Genomic DNA, 14,528 nt, shown 5'->3' on the forward strand with positions numbered 1-14,528 from the left:
CACACCTGCGGCGCGAGATGTGTGGTGTGGCGCGGCGTCCGAGGCAGGCAACCAAACAGCCTCTTAGTGCTCGCAGAGAATTATACTTTAGCAGACGCGGTGTCCAAATTTTTGCTCCCCCATGTGAACACAACAACGTTTGGAGAGTTGGGGCTTGTTCCTTCAGAAAATCAATCAGATGTATTAGAGTATATTTGGTAGGTTAGGATATGTAATCCCAGACTGCCATATGTATCGGGGAGGTGCCTTACCTCCAAGTCTTTGTACTCTATATATACCGCCCAAGGGGCTCAATGCAATATAATCCAATATTCCATGCAACTTCTTTTGATCATAACACGATAAGAGCATGTGCTGAGTGTGTTTCGACAACAACTTCTTTTGATCATACCTGTCGGTGATAGCTGCACACTCTTCTCCTAAAACGGACAAAGCAATGTCATGCATGAGATCATGTATCTTGCATTTCTTACTACTACGGAAATGACTCCAGTTTTGATCCTCCAACATGGTTTGCTCTGCGTCTTGAAAGAATGATCTCCAAGCTAGCTCATCGAAAGTCCGTCTTCCAGTTGTTTCAAGAGGCACGTTCTCTGAAGCGGTACATAGTCGTTTGCCATCCACAGTTGGATCAAATCTTCCACATCAATCTTCTCATCTTTTGGAAACACGGCACAAAATGCAAAGCACTGTTTCATATGTAATAGCTGAGTATTGGTAAAATTCCAGTCTCCTCATTGCATATGTTACTTTTCTTTAATACAGCCATCCATTCGTCCTTGCTACTCTTGGTACTCAACATTGCTCCTGTGGCTTTGGCAGCTAAAGGAGAGCCACAACATCAATGTCCTCCAGCTTAGAAACTTCTGGCTTCTGCAAAATGAATGCTTGCTCTCAAGAATTTCTTTTAGAAATACATCATCTAGATTTCCCAGATTATGGGCTTCAACTTTACCCCCAGCCATAAATCGAGCTAGTTTTGCATCACGAGTTGTGGTGAGTATCGCACTACCTGTGCCAGCATGCTGAAGACATGTCTTCAGCTTTTCCCACTTATTAAAATCCTGATTCCATACATCATCCAACACGAGGAGGCACATTTTTCCGCATAGTTCTTTCTGAAGGTCTTTCAATGCCATTTCACTATCTTTCTCTGTGCTATTGCAGATGCTTCTTGCAATATTACCCACATCAAAATGCTCTGACACACAATACCACTTTTGGAACTGAAAATGCTTCTTTATTTCGGGGTCACTGTAAACTAGCTGCACAAATTAAAGGTGGTTTTGCCCAGCCCACCCATTCCAACAATAGGTGAGAACCAGGAGATCAACTTTGTTACCTTGGTCAAGTAATATCTTCACAATCTTCTTCTCTTCATTTCTAGATCTGCTAACAATATCCTTCTCAGATTCAATCAGGATGGGATCTGTCTGCCGCCATGGCTTTGATGATAGTACTTGCCACCTGTGTCTGAAACCATAAGCGTTCATCCCTGCAACCAGGATCTCAATGTCTTGCACGATTTTCTGGAGTTTCTTGCCCATCCTGCGACGGAACGGAACACAATAGGGTTATAAGTAGGGAAGAGGCTTGCAACATCCATGCTGAGCGTATTGTGGTGCCCCCTCTTCGTGGCTTCTCGCCGAAGTGCCTCGTACTTGAGAGCTCATCGAAGATATCATTTGCTTCATAGGATACCTTCTTGAGTTTTCTGAACCAGGCACTCACTCCTGGCTGGTACGCACCCTTCTACTTTGCGTCATCGATGATGTTTAGTGTAGGACCGAAATGGCGACCAGAAGGGGAGTCTTTAAAAATTCTCACTGACGAGAGAACAAGGCTATATCCTAACTTTCACTCCAAGACCATACCGCCAAGATGAAGCAAGTTAACTGGTGATAAGCTCACCATAGGAATGGTTCAGAAGAGCTCGACGCAAAGTGGAAGCAACTGAAAAGCAAAGCTTGAAACGAAGCGGAAGCAGCTGAAAGCAATCGATACAAAACTACCACCAAAGCTTCTATTAACCAAGCACGCGAAGAACTCGAAGAACCAACAAAGCTTCTATTAACCAAGCACATGAAGAACTCGAAGAACCAACAGAGACTAGCAAGAACAAGCTTCAAAACACTAGCTAAACATGCTAAAGAAAACTTAACTAAGCATGCAAGAACTAATAAAGATTGCCATGAACAAAAGCTAATCAACAAAAACTAACTAACCATGCAAAGGCTAACAAGAGTTACTGACAAAAATTGCTAAATAACAAGCTTAAGCAAGAAAGCAGTAAATAGATAAATGTGAGAGCAAACAAAAATAAAACAGAGCTCATTGTGCTTTCTTGCTGTTACTGTGCTGGGCTGCCACCTTCCCTCGTAAATGCCGGCATGCTTCGCACCTGGCTGGCTGGGCCGACTGCCTGCTCCCCGTGCTGCAGCTCGTGGGCCGTGCCAGCAGGAGCCGAGCCTGCCGCCTGGGCAGCTGCAGGCCTGCACCACTCACCCCGCCTGGGCCGAGCTGGACTGCTGGCCTGCGCACGACGGCCCGCCTGGCCTGCGGGCAGCTCGAGCGCTGCACGTGCGCTGCTGACCGCGCGAGCTCCAGCCGCAGGCACCGCCTCGCGCTGCGCGGCCGGGGCTGCCTGCCCCGCCCCTGTGCGTCGCGTGCGCAAGCACGGCACGCCCCGCGCACTGCCGTTCCCCCGAAATCCGCTGCGCACAAACAGAAGAAGAAAGAAAAGGAAGGCATGAAAAAAATCGAGATTTCAAACGCAAATTCCTCTCTGAAAACGCAATAATTTCGAATAAGATTTCAGCCATAGATCCGTGCGACTAGACCTAGCAGATGTAATAAGAAAATTACGAAAAGATCTAGTAACCATCAAAAATGAAAAATTCTCTGAAAATCATCCGAAAATGAGAAAAAGAAAAGAGATCGGGAGAGATAAAAGAGCCACGGGATTTTCGATCAACCGAGCAATTGGATATTAAAAAATCATCTTGAACAAGTAATCTAGCTAGAAATCTACCCTTATCCTCCCTCTTTTGACTGGAACTTGAGATCAAGAGCAATCACCCTCTCCCTCTCATCCCCTCTCATGGAGCCCTCTCCTAGCAAAGAGAAAATAAAATTAAGGTTCTAAGAGTTGCCTCAAACCAGCCATGCCCTTCTATATATATAGTCCATGGCAAAAGATAGAAATACCTCTACACTAATAACTACGATACATGTCCACGCAGGGGCAAAATAGTCCATCTTTTTGTAGAAGTCTCAGACAGACACGCCGCCTTCACGACTTCGCTTCGCGAAGATGCCACGTGTCCTCCATCTCCGCCATCCGGGCGCACTGGACGCGCCCCCGGTTTTGAGACCAAACCGGTCAAACGCTCTTGCACGCCCTGCAAGACGTGACTCACCCCCGGTTTTGAGGCCAAACCGGTTAAACCCTTGATGTCGACGCGTGTCCGACCTCCCGCCAAGTGCCACTATACCTTCAAGATCTTTCGCTCCCGCGGCATGGGCAGCCTACACGAACTTGCCATCGCCTTCCTCCCTGACTCGGCCGACGCCGTCTTCATCACATCCATATACTCTTGCTCTTCCATGTACCACATGAACCGCCCATGACTCCGCCCGGACTCCTCGGGTCCCTCAGTCCAAACCTACTCACGTTCATCCTTCACTGTCCTAGTCCATCGGTACGAACGTTTCGCTTGACCTTCACCACATGTCGTCGAACGCCACGTTGCATCCTCCGCTTGCACATCACGAGCCAAGAGATATATAAGTCCACACACCATTGTCAATCACTCATCTCATCCAGATGACCACCGTTGATCACCGGTAGCTTGCGCTCCAAGATCTCGCGCTGCTCCTCCATACCTTCTATCACCTTGTACTCATCAAGAAGGTAGTTGGACACCTTGCCCTTCACCATGGAGACCAGCGGCCCGATGAGCATACTGGTTACCAATTCAGCCATTGTTGCACTCAAAATTCTGAGAATGTACGGAGCAAAGCACACTGTTTCAGGGAATTTGGCAAAGGAGAGGTGGATGAACTATGAAGTGATGAACTGAGGGAAGGAGAAGTGGGAGCAGGAAAATGTGGAGAAAAGAGATAAAGGTGGTCGGCACTACAAGTGAGAAAGAGGAAAGGGCAAGGAAAGAACGTGTTGCCAGCAAGGGTACTGGAATAAAATATGCCAAAAAAGGAATATTGTACCAAACGAATATGAAAATAAAATTCCATGCATTTGTGCTTAATAATAGAGAATTTTTATGACGGACAATACGACCATGGTCTGAAAAGCACTCGTATATAAACATCGGACGGTCGAGATTTTTCTATATCAATAAAATATTGATTAGTAGTATGAGGTAATATATTTAGATGGTATAAGTAGTATAAGGGTAATATAGAAAAGTTATTTCACTGCAAGGTTTCACCCCTGATGCAACGGTCTAAAAGTGTTACAATATTAGTTGCAATAGATAAAATTGCAAAAAAAAAAATAAAAATTATCCTTAAGTTACTCATGATAATCTTACCCCTTCTAATGAACGATTGAATCTTTTCTATACTACATGCTACCTACCAAGTGGTTGTATTGCACGCATTAAAAAAAGCCTAATAAGATTGCAGGTGCAGTGGCGTTCCTAAGTTAGATCTTAAATTGTACTCAGGTTGTCCAGCATTTTCCTGATGCATGTAGATTTTTCCTATGTTACGCTAATATTACGATTCTATAATAATATGCATAGGTCAGCAAGCAAGTTTAACAGCCTTGAAAATTTTAAGGCACACTTACCAGCAAAAACAAGTAAACGTGAAATAATTAGGGCACCCGCAATTGTCCATGTCATCTGTAGAGAGCATCGTAGACTAGTGTCCCAACAGGATTACTGTAACATTTATTTTTAAGTTTTAATGGACCCCACCTCTCTGATTCTTTTAATCCCATAGCAGCGGCAGGAGAAAAGGGGCGGGCGTGGAACAAGATGGGGCCCGCTCGTGTGGGAGTCTGTGTAGCGGCTCTCGCTACGTTAAGCAACAGCTTTCTCTCTCTCCTCAGATGCTGACATGGAACTCTTATAGAGAGCTGACGTGGTCCCGTTGCGGGTGCCCTTAAGGTCGTCATAGAATAATCAAGCAAGCGATAAGAACGAAACAAAAGGAAAAAGGCACAAAGGCAGTGAGTGATCCACTGGCCTGTATAAACTACAAGGGAACCCACTTACGTGTGAGCGTGTTACGATCAAGATGGCAAGCCGACCCTCCACCCCCTTTCCAACGCTGAACCGCGGCCGCGGCCATACGCCAACGACCGTGCCCAGCGCCGCCTGCTTTCCCTTCTCTCCCGACACCATCGCGGAAGCGCCAGCACGCACGCTGGCTGGCTCGCTGCAGGAGGCGGCGGTGAGAGTGGGGAATGGCAGATTGGAGACGGCTTGACGCTCCTCGCCACCGGTCGCCGGAACTCGAAAGCCGCTGGCCGGCAGCGAAAGCGAGCACGATGGACAGAGGAAGGGCAGAACGTTTGGTTGGGCCTTCTTTTTATTTATGGGCGGCTGGCTGGGCTTTGGGCCTGTCTGTTTTCTTCCTCTCCCCTTACATTTCAGTTAAGTAAGGCCCACTCCCCTTTGTCAACACATAACGCCTGAATAAAAATGCAAATGCTCCCACCATCTTAAAAAGGGTAAAGATAATTCCCAGCAAGATGATGGAGTCAGCAATCTGAAGCACGGTTTTATAAGAAGCAACCCGTGTATGTATGAATTTGCAGTGTTCCAGGTTCATTTTTCCGTGGATGTCCATGTAGCAAGCAACTCCGACGAATTTAGTCGAGGCATTACAGTAAAATTAACAAACTGAAGCCGAGGCCAACTCAAACGGCACATGAAGGTATCCACTGGTAAAAAGGTTTCTAGAACGGAGCATTCGAGGTGAGATATTAGAGGAAACTGAACCCTCACCGCTTCTTTTTTACTCCGATGGATGTGGCTTCAGTTCCCTCTAATCCTCAGCTCAAATGGCACATGCGGATGACATGCACTCTCCTGTACCCAATATGCTACATGATGGACTACAACTTGTAGGGAAGCTAGACAATAGACATCAATCATGCGTGTTCAGACATCCACCCGGCCATCAGCTTGTATTCCTCCAACTCTCACTTTCAGTGCCTGAACCGAGAAAACTAAAGCCCATGAAAAAAAAAGAACTTGCAAAACTAGCAGGGGCAAGTGAGCAGTGAAGCTTGTAGGTTTTGTAACTATCCAGTCGTGAAGTTGCTTTCAGCCGGAGGTAATTTTTATAGCCTGGTTGGCCCGGAACTGAAGGAAGATTCCCAATCATGGAGCAGCGGGCCGGCAGATGCTTCGGTTACACCTGCCCTTCATGCCAATTCCGCCTCCAGCCTCTGGCGCATGCGCCTTTCGCTTTCAGTTTCAGAAGGCTCGTGTGGTTGGAGCACCGGTAAAAATCGGTGGAAATGGTCTGCAGGATCTGTGTCTTTGCTGGTTGAAATGGAAATAGACTGCGGTGAATTGAAATGTCTGATTGGTTGGTTTCCAATTTTTATCCAGTTAAAACTAAGATATGCCAATAAAATTCGGCTAGCATCAGTTCATATCTAAAAGTTGGCACTTTAATATCTGTGGCCAAAACCATTGCAAAATACTAGAAATTCCTTAAACCTTATAAGAGAAAAAGTATTAGCTGCTACCTTTTAGCACTAAACTAAATGAATACTAATTTTTTTCTCACACTTTGGAATGCCTTAATTTTTGCAAACCAACATCTTGGCTTGCAAGAGAAATTAGTATACCAAACAGGCTCGTAAGTTCTAGATTGCTCTGACAAATTCAGATCCATGAATAGCTAATATCATTGAGGCTGATCCCTTTCAAACAAAAGAATATATCATTGAGGTTGTGCTCAGCGAAGACGACGTTAGAATTGGTGGTTCATGGGACGTATGACGGCGAATGAAGATTCTGTGGCTATTGAGGTTTTTAGCTTCAAGATCGAACCCCGGCCCACCCGAAACGCAATTTGACTCTGACCTGAAATTTTACTTGACCATAGCTAGGCATGAATTCAATCCAACTTTAGTGAATTATTTTCTGTTAACTGTTTTCTCGGAGGTCTCGTGCCTAATTTCCATGCACTGGTAATGGCTATTGCACGTTGGCCTAATACACTAGTACTAGACTCTGTTGTCAGTTCTTTCGCCACCGCTAGCTTTGTGTGACACCTCATACACGGGCCACGGCAGCAAGCAAGCAAGACTACACCCAACTTGCCCAGGACACGACTCCACGTGGATTTTCACAAGAGGTTTAGTGAGCAAAGTTTAAGTGTTGAGCGTAAAATTTTGTTTTCTCTTTTTTCACGCGGCGTGAGTAGGCAGCGTTCTGTACAGTTTTGTATTTATAGCTTTTTTTTAGTTTTCTTCATTCCCGAGCATGCAGTAACTAAAATAAGAGAGAGAGAAAGGAAGATCGTGCTTGTTAAAGGAGGTCTAAGCTTAAATTAAAAGCTTTAGCTACTATGCAATTGTATGTATAGGTGACAAACAAAATCAGATCGTGTAGTAAAGTAGCCGGGAGGCGGCCGGCCGAGCGCCCCGAGAACAGAAACAGCTCGCAGCAGTTGCTGTGCGGTCGAAGCATGCATGGGCACACGTGTGCGCTCGCCACCGGTACGTGGCATGCAGGCTCGCACCATGTGGCCGCCGACCGAATCCAGCGATTCCATACGTGCGGTCGGCCGCCCGACGGCCGGAATTTCCACCTGCTGGGTTTGTTGAAGAAGTCAGTGTGGTTTGTTTGTACCGTGATCCACGGTACGTGCCTGCGAAGGTCAGAACCCGCGCGTACTTTGTTAGGCCGAAAAGAATGCGGGGACGGTGTGCGTTAGGCCTGACAGGCACCCTGATTTGCGGTGATGGTGTGCGCTTGGCTGCTAGAGCAAATCGGAGGCCTTTTCCTTTTCCCCTTGGAAACTTTGTGTCCGCGGGGCCCACGTGGTGGTGAGGGGTGGGGATTCTCTTGGCGCGGCAGAAACAGGGGCGTCTATTCATCCCATTCAGCGATTTTTACCGCCCCGGTCGCATAAGGCCGCGGGTGCTGTTCCCCCGCCTTCCCTCAGCTCCGGCGCCATCTTCGACGCTTCCGCCGCCGTTCTCCACCACCGCCACTGCTAACCACTCTCACGCCATGCCGCCTATCCACCACCGCCGTCTTCTCCTCACCCCGCCGCCGGCCACCGCCTGATCGGCGGCGCGGGAGTGCCGCCTTGCCTCCGCCGCTGGTTGATCGCTGCCACCGCCTACCTTTTTTAGAGTCGGTGGTTATTGGAGCTCTAGAGCCCCGAACTCTAAAGTTCCGCTGCCTTGACCACCATCCTAGCCGCCGGCGGTCTCGCCGGTGGCCGCTCCGCCATCTCGCATCTCTTGTTGGCGGACCCTCCACCTCCTCTCTTAGCTCACCCGCGACCGCTCCCCCTCCTCAGCTTGGGGAAGAAGATGAACAGGATCTCCGGTTCTTCTGCGATGGCATCGTGCGCAGTAACGCGCGCGTTAGAATAGATTTCCCCGGCAGAAACGGCGCGGGTCCGAGGGCCGGCGTGCACGCGGACAGGTGGGCGCGCGTACCGCATTCTCTGTGCGTACTCCGTACGCAGACGCGCGCGCGCGGGGAACGGGTTGACTCTCCGTGCGAGCGAGCGAGCGAGCGAGCGAGAGGTGGGCTGGGTTAGGGCAGAGCTGAGCTGAGCTGAGCAGGAGTCGCCGGAGCCGGGGCGGGTCGCGGTCGGCGCCAGGCTGTCGGGAAAGCGAGGCGCCGAGGCCGCAAGTGGCCCGCGGTGCGCTCCAGCTGGCACGCATCCCCCCTACTACTGCTGCCGTCATCCCTCTCGTCCTATCGGCCATCGCATCCCGTCCCGTGACACGACACTCCACGCTTCCACACCATCAGCTGCTCGCTGTCCGTCAGTATACAAGGCTGCTGCTGCTGCTACTGTAGCAGTGTACAGCAGCCATCAGATCCGATCATCACACCGTCCGTCGTCTGCCCAGCCCAGCAACTAATCCCTAATCACCACCCTGCTACTCGCGACCACGCAAGAACAGCTCGCCTCGCCTCGAGCTGCGCGCCCTCCCGCCTCAGCTCGCCAGCTGCTGGCTTCGCTTGCGTGCGCTCCCCGCCTAACCGCTCTCCTAATCTTTTGTTTAGCCGCGGCCCCGGCGACTAATCTTTCCCGCGGGTGGTGCTGGTATAAGTAGCGGCCGCCGCCGCCCTCCCTTCCTCGCGCCCTCCTCGCCCCAGCTCTGCCCTCCTTCCTCCGCACCGAGCCACCGACCCGTCCTGCTTACTCTGCCCGGCCGGCCTCTGCCTCGACCCACCCGCTGCCCGCTCCGCCCCCCACCACCATCACCTGCTCATCCGCCCGCCATGGATCCCTGCTCCGGGGGCCTTGCCGTGGCCGGGTTGCGCGCGGGCGGGGCTCTGCCGCGGCCGTCGTCGTGCCTGCTCCTCGTCGCCTGCTGCAGCCTCACCACCAAGCGGCTATAGCGAGCGGGTGCGCGCCCACCGAGCTCGCAGCTCGGACCTCAGCAAGCCAGCGTCCATCCCATCTGAAGCCCGGCGGCTCCTTCGTGAGGGCCCAAGGAGGCGGTCCCCAAACACAGGTAAAATCAAATTCAAATTTGTCACTTTTTCGTTCCTCTGCTCCGGCTTCGAAACGTACATACACGATACATACATATATACAAGTAGTAACCTACCAGTAGCACCGATCATGTTCCTTGTGTTACATGCATCACGAGTTGTGTTATGCACACTTTTGATTTCGGTTTCAACTTTTGTTTACCCCCAAAGCACTTTAGGTCGCATCTCTTTCTTTTTTTTTTCTCGACAAACACTTTTGGCCATTTGAGCTTGGGAGGAGAGAGCTGGGAGATTCTTGGGATCCGGCCGGGCTCGCCTGATTTCCTTCTAGTCAAAGCGCAATCAATCAATTAGGGAGATGGAAAGAGGAAGGAGCAAGGAAAGGAAGAAGAAGAAAGGGAGCACATGCATATGCAGTTCACCGCCTCAGCCACTGACCGCGTTGCTGCCAGGTGCCAGCACGACGCATTTCTTCTTCTCCTCCGTCCGAGTCTGACTCCCCCCTTCCACACGCTTTGGTTCTCCTTTCCATGGCCCTCCCCATCCCCCCCGCCTCTTGTCCTCTGGGGATCAAAAGGGTCCGCCATTCAATTCCCCAATCAAGGAAAGCTTGGGAGGAAAACGAAAGGAAGAAAGCAGGAGCACCAATTCTTGCAGCAAATTGAACACAGCCTCTGCAAATCAACTTTTAATTATTACCGCTGTCCGAAAGAATTACTGCAAATTTTGATCGTTCCCACCACCGGTATCTATCACCTCAATTTTTCTGCAGCTATGGCTCTGCTGATTCCTACTATCTAGAAATTCATTTACAAATGGGTAGAAAGAGCTAGTAGTAAAGAATTGATCGATCCTTGCCAGCCTATACATGAGGGTAATTCAGTCAATCAGAACTCAGAAGGAACCCAAGAAACTGAACCCAGCTGATGTTCCTGAATCTTGATCCATCCCACTTCATGGATTTGAGCTCAGAAGGCTAGAACTACTGGCTAGACACGGCGGGCATGGCGGTCGTCAGGTCAGAAGAACCAGAACTTGGACTTGGAGTTGCAGCTGAAGTGGAGCGCGGTGCCGTTGGGCCAGAAGAACCGGAGCTCGCAGGCCAGCCGCGTCCAGTGGTGGACGCCGACGAGCCCCGCGATCTTCCACGCCGTCCTGGCCTCCCCGTCCACCCCGAACGGCACCACGCCGTCCCGGAGCGCGGCTTCCATGGCGGCGCTGCGGGTGGCGTCGAGCGGCGCGCCCTGCGCGCGCGCCACGTAGGCCAGCGGCAGGGTGCCCCTGGGCGGCAGCCCGAACGGGTCCGCGCGGAGCTTGGCGAGGACCCCGCCGCCGAACGCCAGCCGGAGCTCCAGGCGCGAGAACGACGCGGCGGAGCGCGCGTTGGCGTTGCGGGCCTCCACGAGGAGCGAGAGCTGCACGTCATCCAGCGCGCCCTGCTGGTCGTACATCAGGGAGTTCAGGCTCGCCGTCCGGACGGCCAGGTACGGCGACCGGGGCTGCAGCAGCAGCACCACCACCAGCACGGTCACCGCCGCCAGCAGCACCACGATGGCCAGCACCGTGAACACCACCGCCGCCGTCCACTCCAGCACGCCCGACCGGTGGCCCCGGAAGTCGTTGTACCGCTGCCGCCGGTGCGGGCGCCGCCCGGCGTCTTGCCGCCAGTGGCTGCCGCCGTAACCGTCGCGCTGCTGCTGCTGCTGGTCGCCGTAGCCCTCGAGCTGTTGATGCCGGTCGCCGTAGCCGTCGCGCTGCTGATGCCGGTCGCCGTAGACGCCGCGGCCGCCGTCTCGTTGGTGGTACTGCTCGGAATGTGGCCGGTGCTCGTCAGAGAGGCGATCCCGGCCGGTCGACATGGCGGCAGCGGCGGCGAGCTACAACGGCAAGCGGCAGCGGCAGCAGCATGCCAGCATCAGGCGCGGGGAGAGGCGATCGAGCGCGGGGCCGGGGGGATTCAGCTCAGCGACGGCGTGCCGTGCCGTGCGGTGGCGGCCGCCTTATTATGTGCGCGGGGAGAGCGGCGGCGACGTGGCCGTTGCCCGGCGCGGGGGGAGTTCGTTCGCGCTGTGGCCGGCAAAGGTTTGGTATCTCCACCTCGCACGCTCGTTTCTACGACGCAGAAAGCATCCTCCCGATCGGAGGAAGCTTTGGGCGTCGGGTTAAAGAAATGGAGGCAAGGGAGCACGCCGCGCTCGGGCTACCTCGCTCGGAGCCACTGCCATGGCGGCCCTTCCCTCCCGGGGCAATCACTAGTTTAATTTTAGTAATCGAGCCATTGATGCTGCTCAGTCACTCATGGATGCTTTGGCAGGCTAAGCTTTCTGCAAATGCAGCTTTGCATTGCACTGATCGAGCTGGGGTGCTAATGAAATCGGCATGTCCACTGCCATCCTTGCAAAAGCACCGGATGCCTTTTGCTTTTCTGTTGCTCTGTTTGTTTAAACTTGGTGGTGCTGTGTGCCTTTTAGCAGTGCTTGCAAAATAGTGGTTTTCAAAAGGGCATCTGCTGGATCAACATTCATCTTTAATTTCTTATACAATAATTTCTGACCACGTTTTTTTTCTACTGAAAAATATCGGTAGCTATGTGCGTAGTAGAGGATCAACATTCAGATTTCCTATACAACCATCTAGGATGGAGCTGGAGTAGGACTCAGATGGATGATGGATACTCTGTCCATGGTTGGTCTTACATTAACAAGTGGGAATATTCTAGATCAATATTTACCTTTCTTGTAGAATATTTTTTTGAAGGTTCTAAAAGTTATACTAAAGCAAAATGGAGAACCTAAGCATCTAGTTAGTAGTAGATACATGTATGTGTTGGTTTGCTCTGATACTAATAAACATTTGCTAGGCTAGAGCCTAGAGCTACATTAGGATAGTCAAATGGATAATATACTTAGCTTTGCCCCAACGAATATGAAGTTATGAACCTAAATACTTTGATTATGGTTTCGAGAACCCTCAGGAGACCTGCGGGTCGATACTTTGCCCAAGTGTAGGAAAAGTGTTTTTACCTTAGCAAAAACGAAAGTTTAGGAGTACACATCTTTGCAGAGCTGCGAATAGGCAGTGCAGCACACTGTCTCAGACACTGTCATCATTCATCACCTAAGCAATGTTTAAAGATCTGATTTAACCTATTGTTTGCAGCTATCTTTTCCTAAAATCATACAATGATATAGGATCTGACACCATGGATATTCCAAACTTTCATCATCAGCAGCAACAGCAATGTCGGGAGCTGGTTTCTAGTGACGCGGCACCATGGATCCCCAGCCGTTCGTGCGACTCTCTGTCGGCCAGCTCGGTCTCAAGCTCCCCGCCGGTGGAAATGCTAGCAAGGCGGCGTCCCGGCTCTGCGACTGCGAGATCCGGCTCGGCGGCTTCCCGGTGCAGACGGCTCAGGTTCCGCTGATCCATTCGCCGGAGTTCAACCTCGACCCCTTCACCAACGCGGCGGTCTTCTCCCTCGACGAGTCCGACCTCAAGGCGCTGGCGGCGCCGGGGTGCTTCCGTGCCCCGCGGTCGTACCTCGAGGTCGCCGTGTACCTGGCCCGCTTCGGCGCGCGCTGCGGCGTCGCCTGGAGGAAGCGGCTGGTGGGCGTGTTCAGGGTGGAGCTCGCGTCGTCGTCGGAGTGGCGGGAGGGGAAGCCCGTGCTGCTGCACCATGGGTGGGCCGGCATCGGCAAGGGCGAGGCCAGGCCGGAGCTCCACCTCAGGGTCAAGATGGAGGCGGACCCCCGGTACATCTTCCAGTTCGACGATGAGATCGCGCTCAACCCGCAGGTTGTCCAGCTCCATGGCAGCATCCGTCAGCCCATCTTCAGCTGCAAGTTCATCCGCGACCGGCGGTGAGCTTCTCGATCGATCAATTCCTTGCACGCATTGTGAAATTTGTGATCGTGTTGAATTAGGAGAAGGTTAATGGCGGTTGTTGTGTGCTTGCAGGCCGTCTCAGAGTGACCCGTTGGGCGGGCAGTACTGGTCGAGCTCCGGCAGCGAGGAGAAGGACATGGAGATGGTGAGGAGGGAGAGGAAGGGCTGGAAGGTGGTGATCCACGACCTGTCCGGCTCGGCCGTCGCGGCGGCGTTCATGGCCACGCCGTTCGTGCCGGCGCCGGGCGGCGACACGGTGGCGCGGTCCAACCCGGGCGCGTGGCTCATCGTGCGCGCCGACACCACGGGGTCGTCGGAGAGCTGGCAGCCGTGGGGCCGGCTGGAGGCGTGGCGGGAGTCGTCGGCGCCGGCGGCGGTGGCGAGCAGCAGGGATACGGTGCGGCTGCGGCTGCACCTGCTCCCGGACGGGCAGGACGACTGCGTGCTCGTGTCGGAGGCGCCTCTGAGCAGCGACAAGGGCGGGGAGTTCTCCATCGACATGGACCGGCAGGTGCCGGCCGCCACGGCGGCGGACCACTGCGCGGCGAGCCTGGGTGCCGCTTGCGCCGGCGGCGGGTTCGTGATGAGCTGCAGGGTCGAGGGGGAGGCGAGGAGCAGCAGGCCGTTCGTGCAGCTCGCCATGCGGCACGTCACTTGCATGGAGGACGCCGCCATGTTCGTCGCGCTCGCCGCGGCCGTCGACCTTAGCGTCAAGGCATGCCGGCCGTTCCAGAGGAAGCCCAACAAGAAGGCCGGCTCGCCGGCGCCCGACCCTCTCGAGCTCGACACGTAGAAGCACGGCTCAGGCACACACTGTAAATTGACTTAGCATCCATCCATGGCCATGGAATCCATCTTCTAACTTTGTAAATTCACTTATTTTCACAAACTGGATAGCATCGCTTTCAGCAATCAGAACTCTATCGTTTGATCTTGATTCAAATGCCTCATTCAAATTTGTCGCAT

At 52.5% G+C, this 14,528-nt stretch overlaps 1 protein-coding gene and 1 pseudogene across 4 annotated transcripts; one reads left to right on the forward strand and one right to left on the reverse strand.

Moving 5' to 3' along the window:
* Nucleotides 1-61: 61 nt before the first annotated feature.
* On the reverse strand, nt 62-3,985 carry LOC112896875 (annotated as a pseudogene).
* A 4,149-nt stretch (nt 3,986-8,134) lies between these two features.
* Nucleotides 8,135-14,505, forward strand: LOC112896976. Of its 4 annotated transcripts, XM_025965124.1 has the most exons (4): nt 8,135-9,697; nt 10,650-11,759; nt 12,264-12,362; nt 12,907-12,946. In XM_025965124.1, the coding sequence occupies exons 2-4, from the start codon at nt 10,682-10,684 to the stop codon at nt 12,936-12,938; spliced, it is 1,209 nt and encodes a 402-aa protein (XP_025820909.1). In that variant the 5' UTR covers nt 8,135-9,697; nt 10,650-10,681; the 3' UTR covers nt 12,939-12,946. The 4 variants fall into 4 exon arrangements, with proteins under 4 accessions (XP_025820909.1, XP_025820908.1, XP_025820907.1 ...); XM_025965123.1 differs by lacking the exons at nt 10,650-11,759; nt 12,264-12,362 and adding an exon at nt 13,635-14,505 and having other exon boundaries at nt 8,260-9,697; nt 12,837-13,537; XM_025965122.1 differs by lacking the exons at nt 10,650-11,759; nt 12,264-12,362 and adding an exon at nt 13,635-14,505 and having other exon boundaries at nt 8,262-9,697; nt 12,910-13,537.
* Nucleotides 14,506-14,528: the final 23 nt, after the last annotated feature.

This window comes from Panicum hallii, chromosome 6, assembly GCF_002211085.1.
Source record: "Panicum hallii strain FIL2 chromosome 6, PHallii_v3.1, whole genome shotgun sequence".
Taxonomy (NCBI): Eukaryota; Viridiplantae; Streptophyta; class Magnoliopsida; order Poales; family Poaceae; genus Panicum; species Panicum hallii.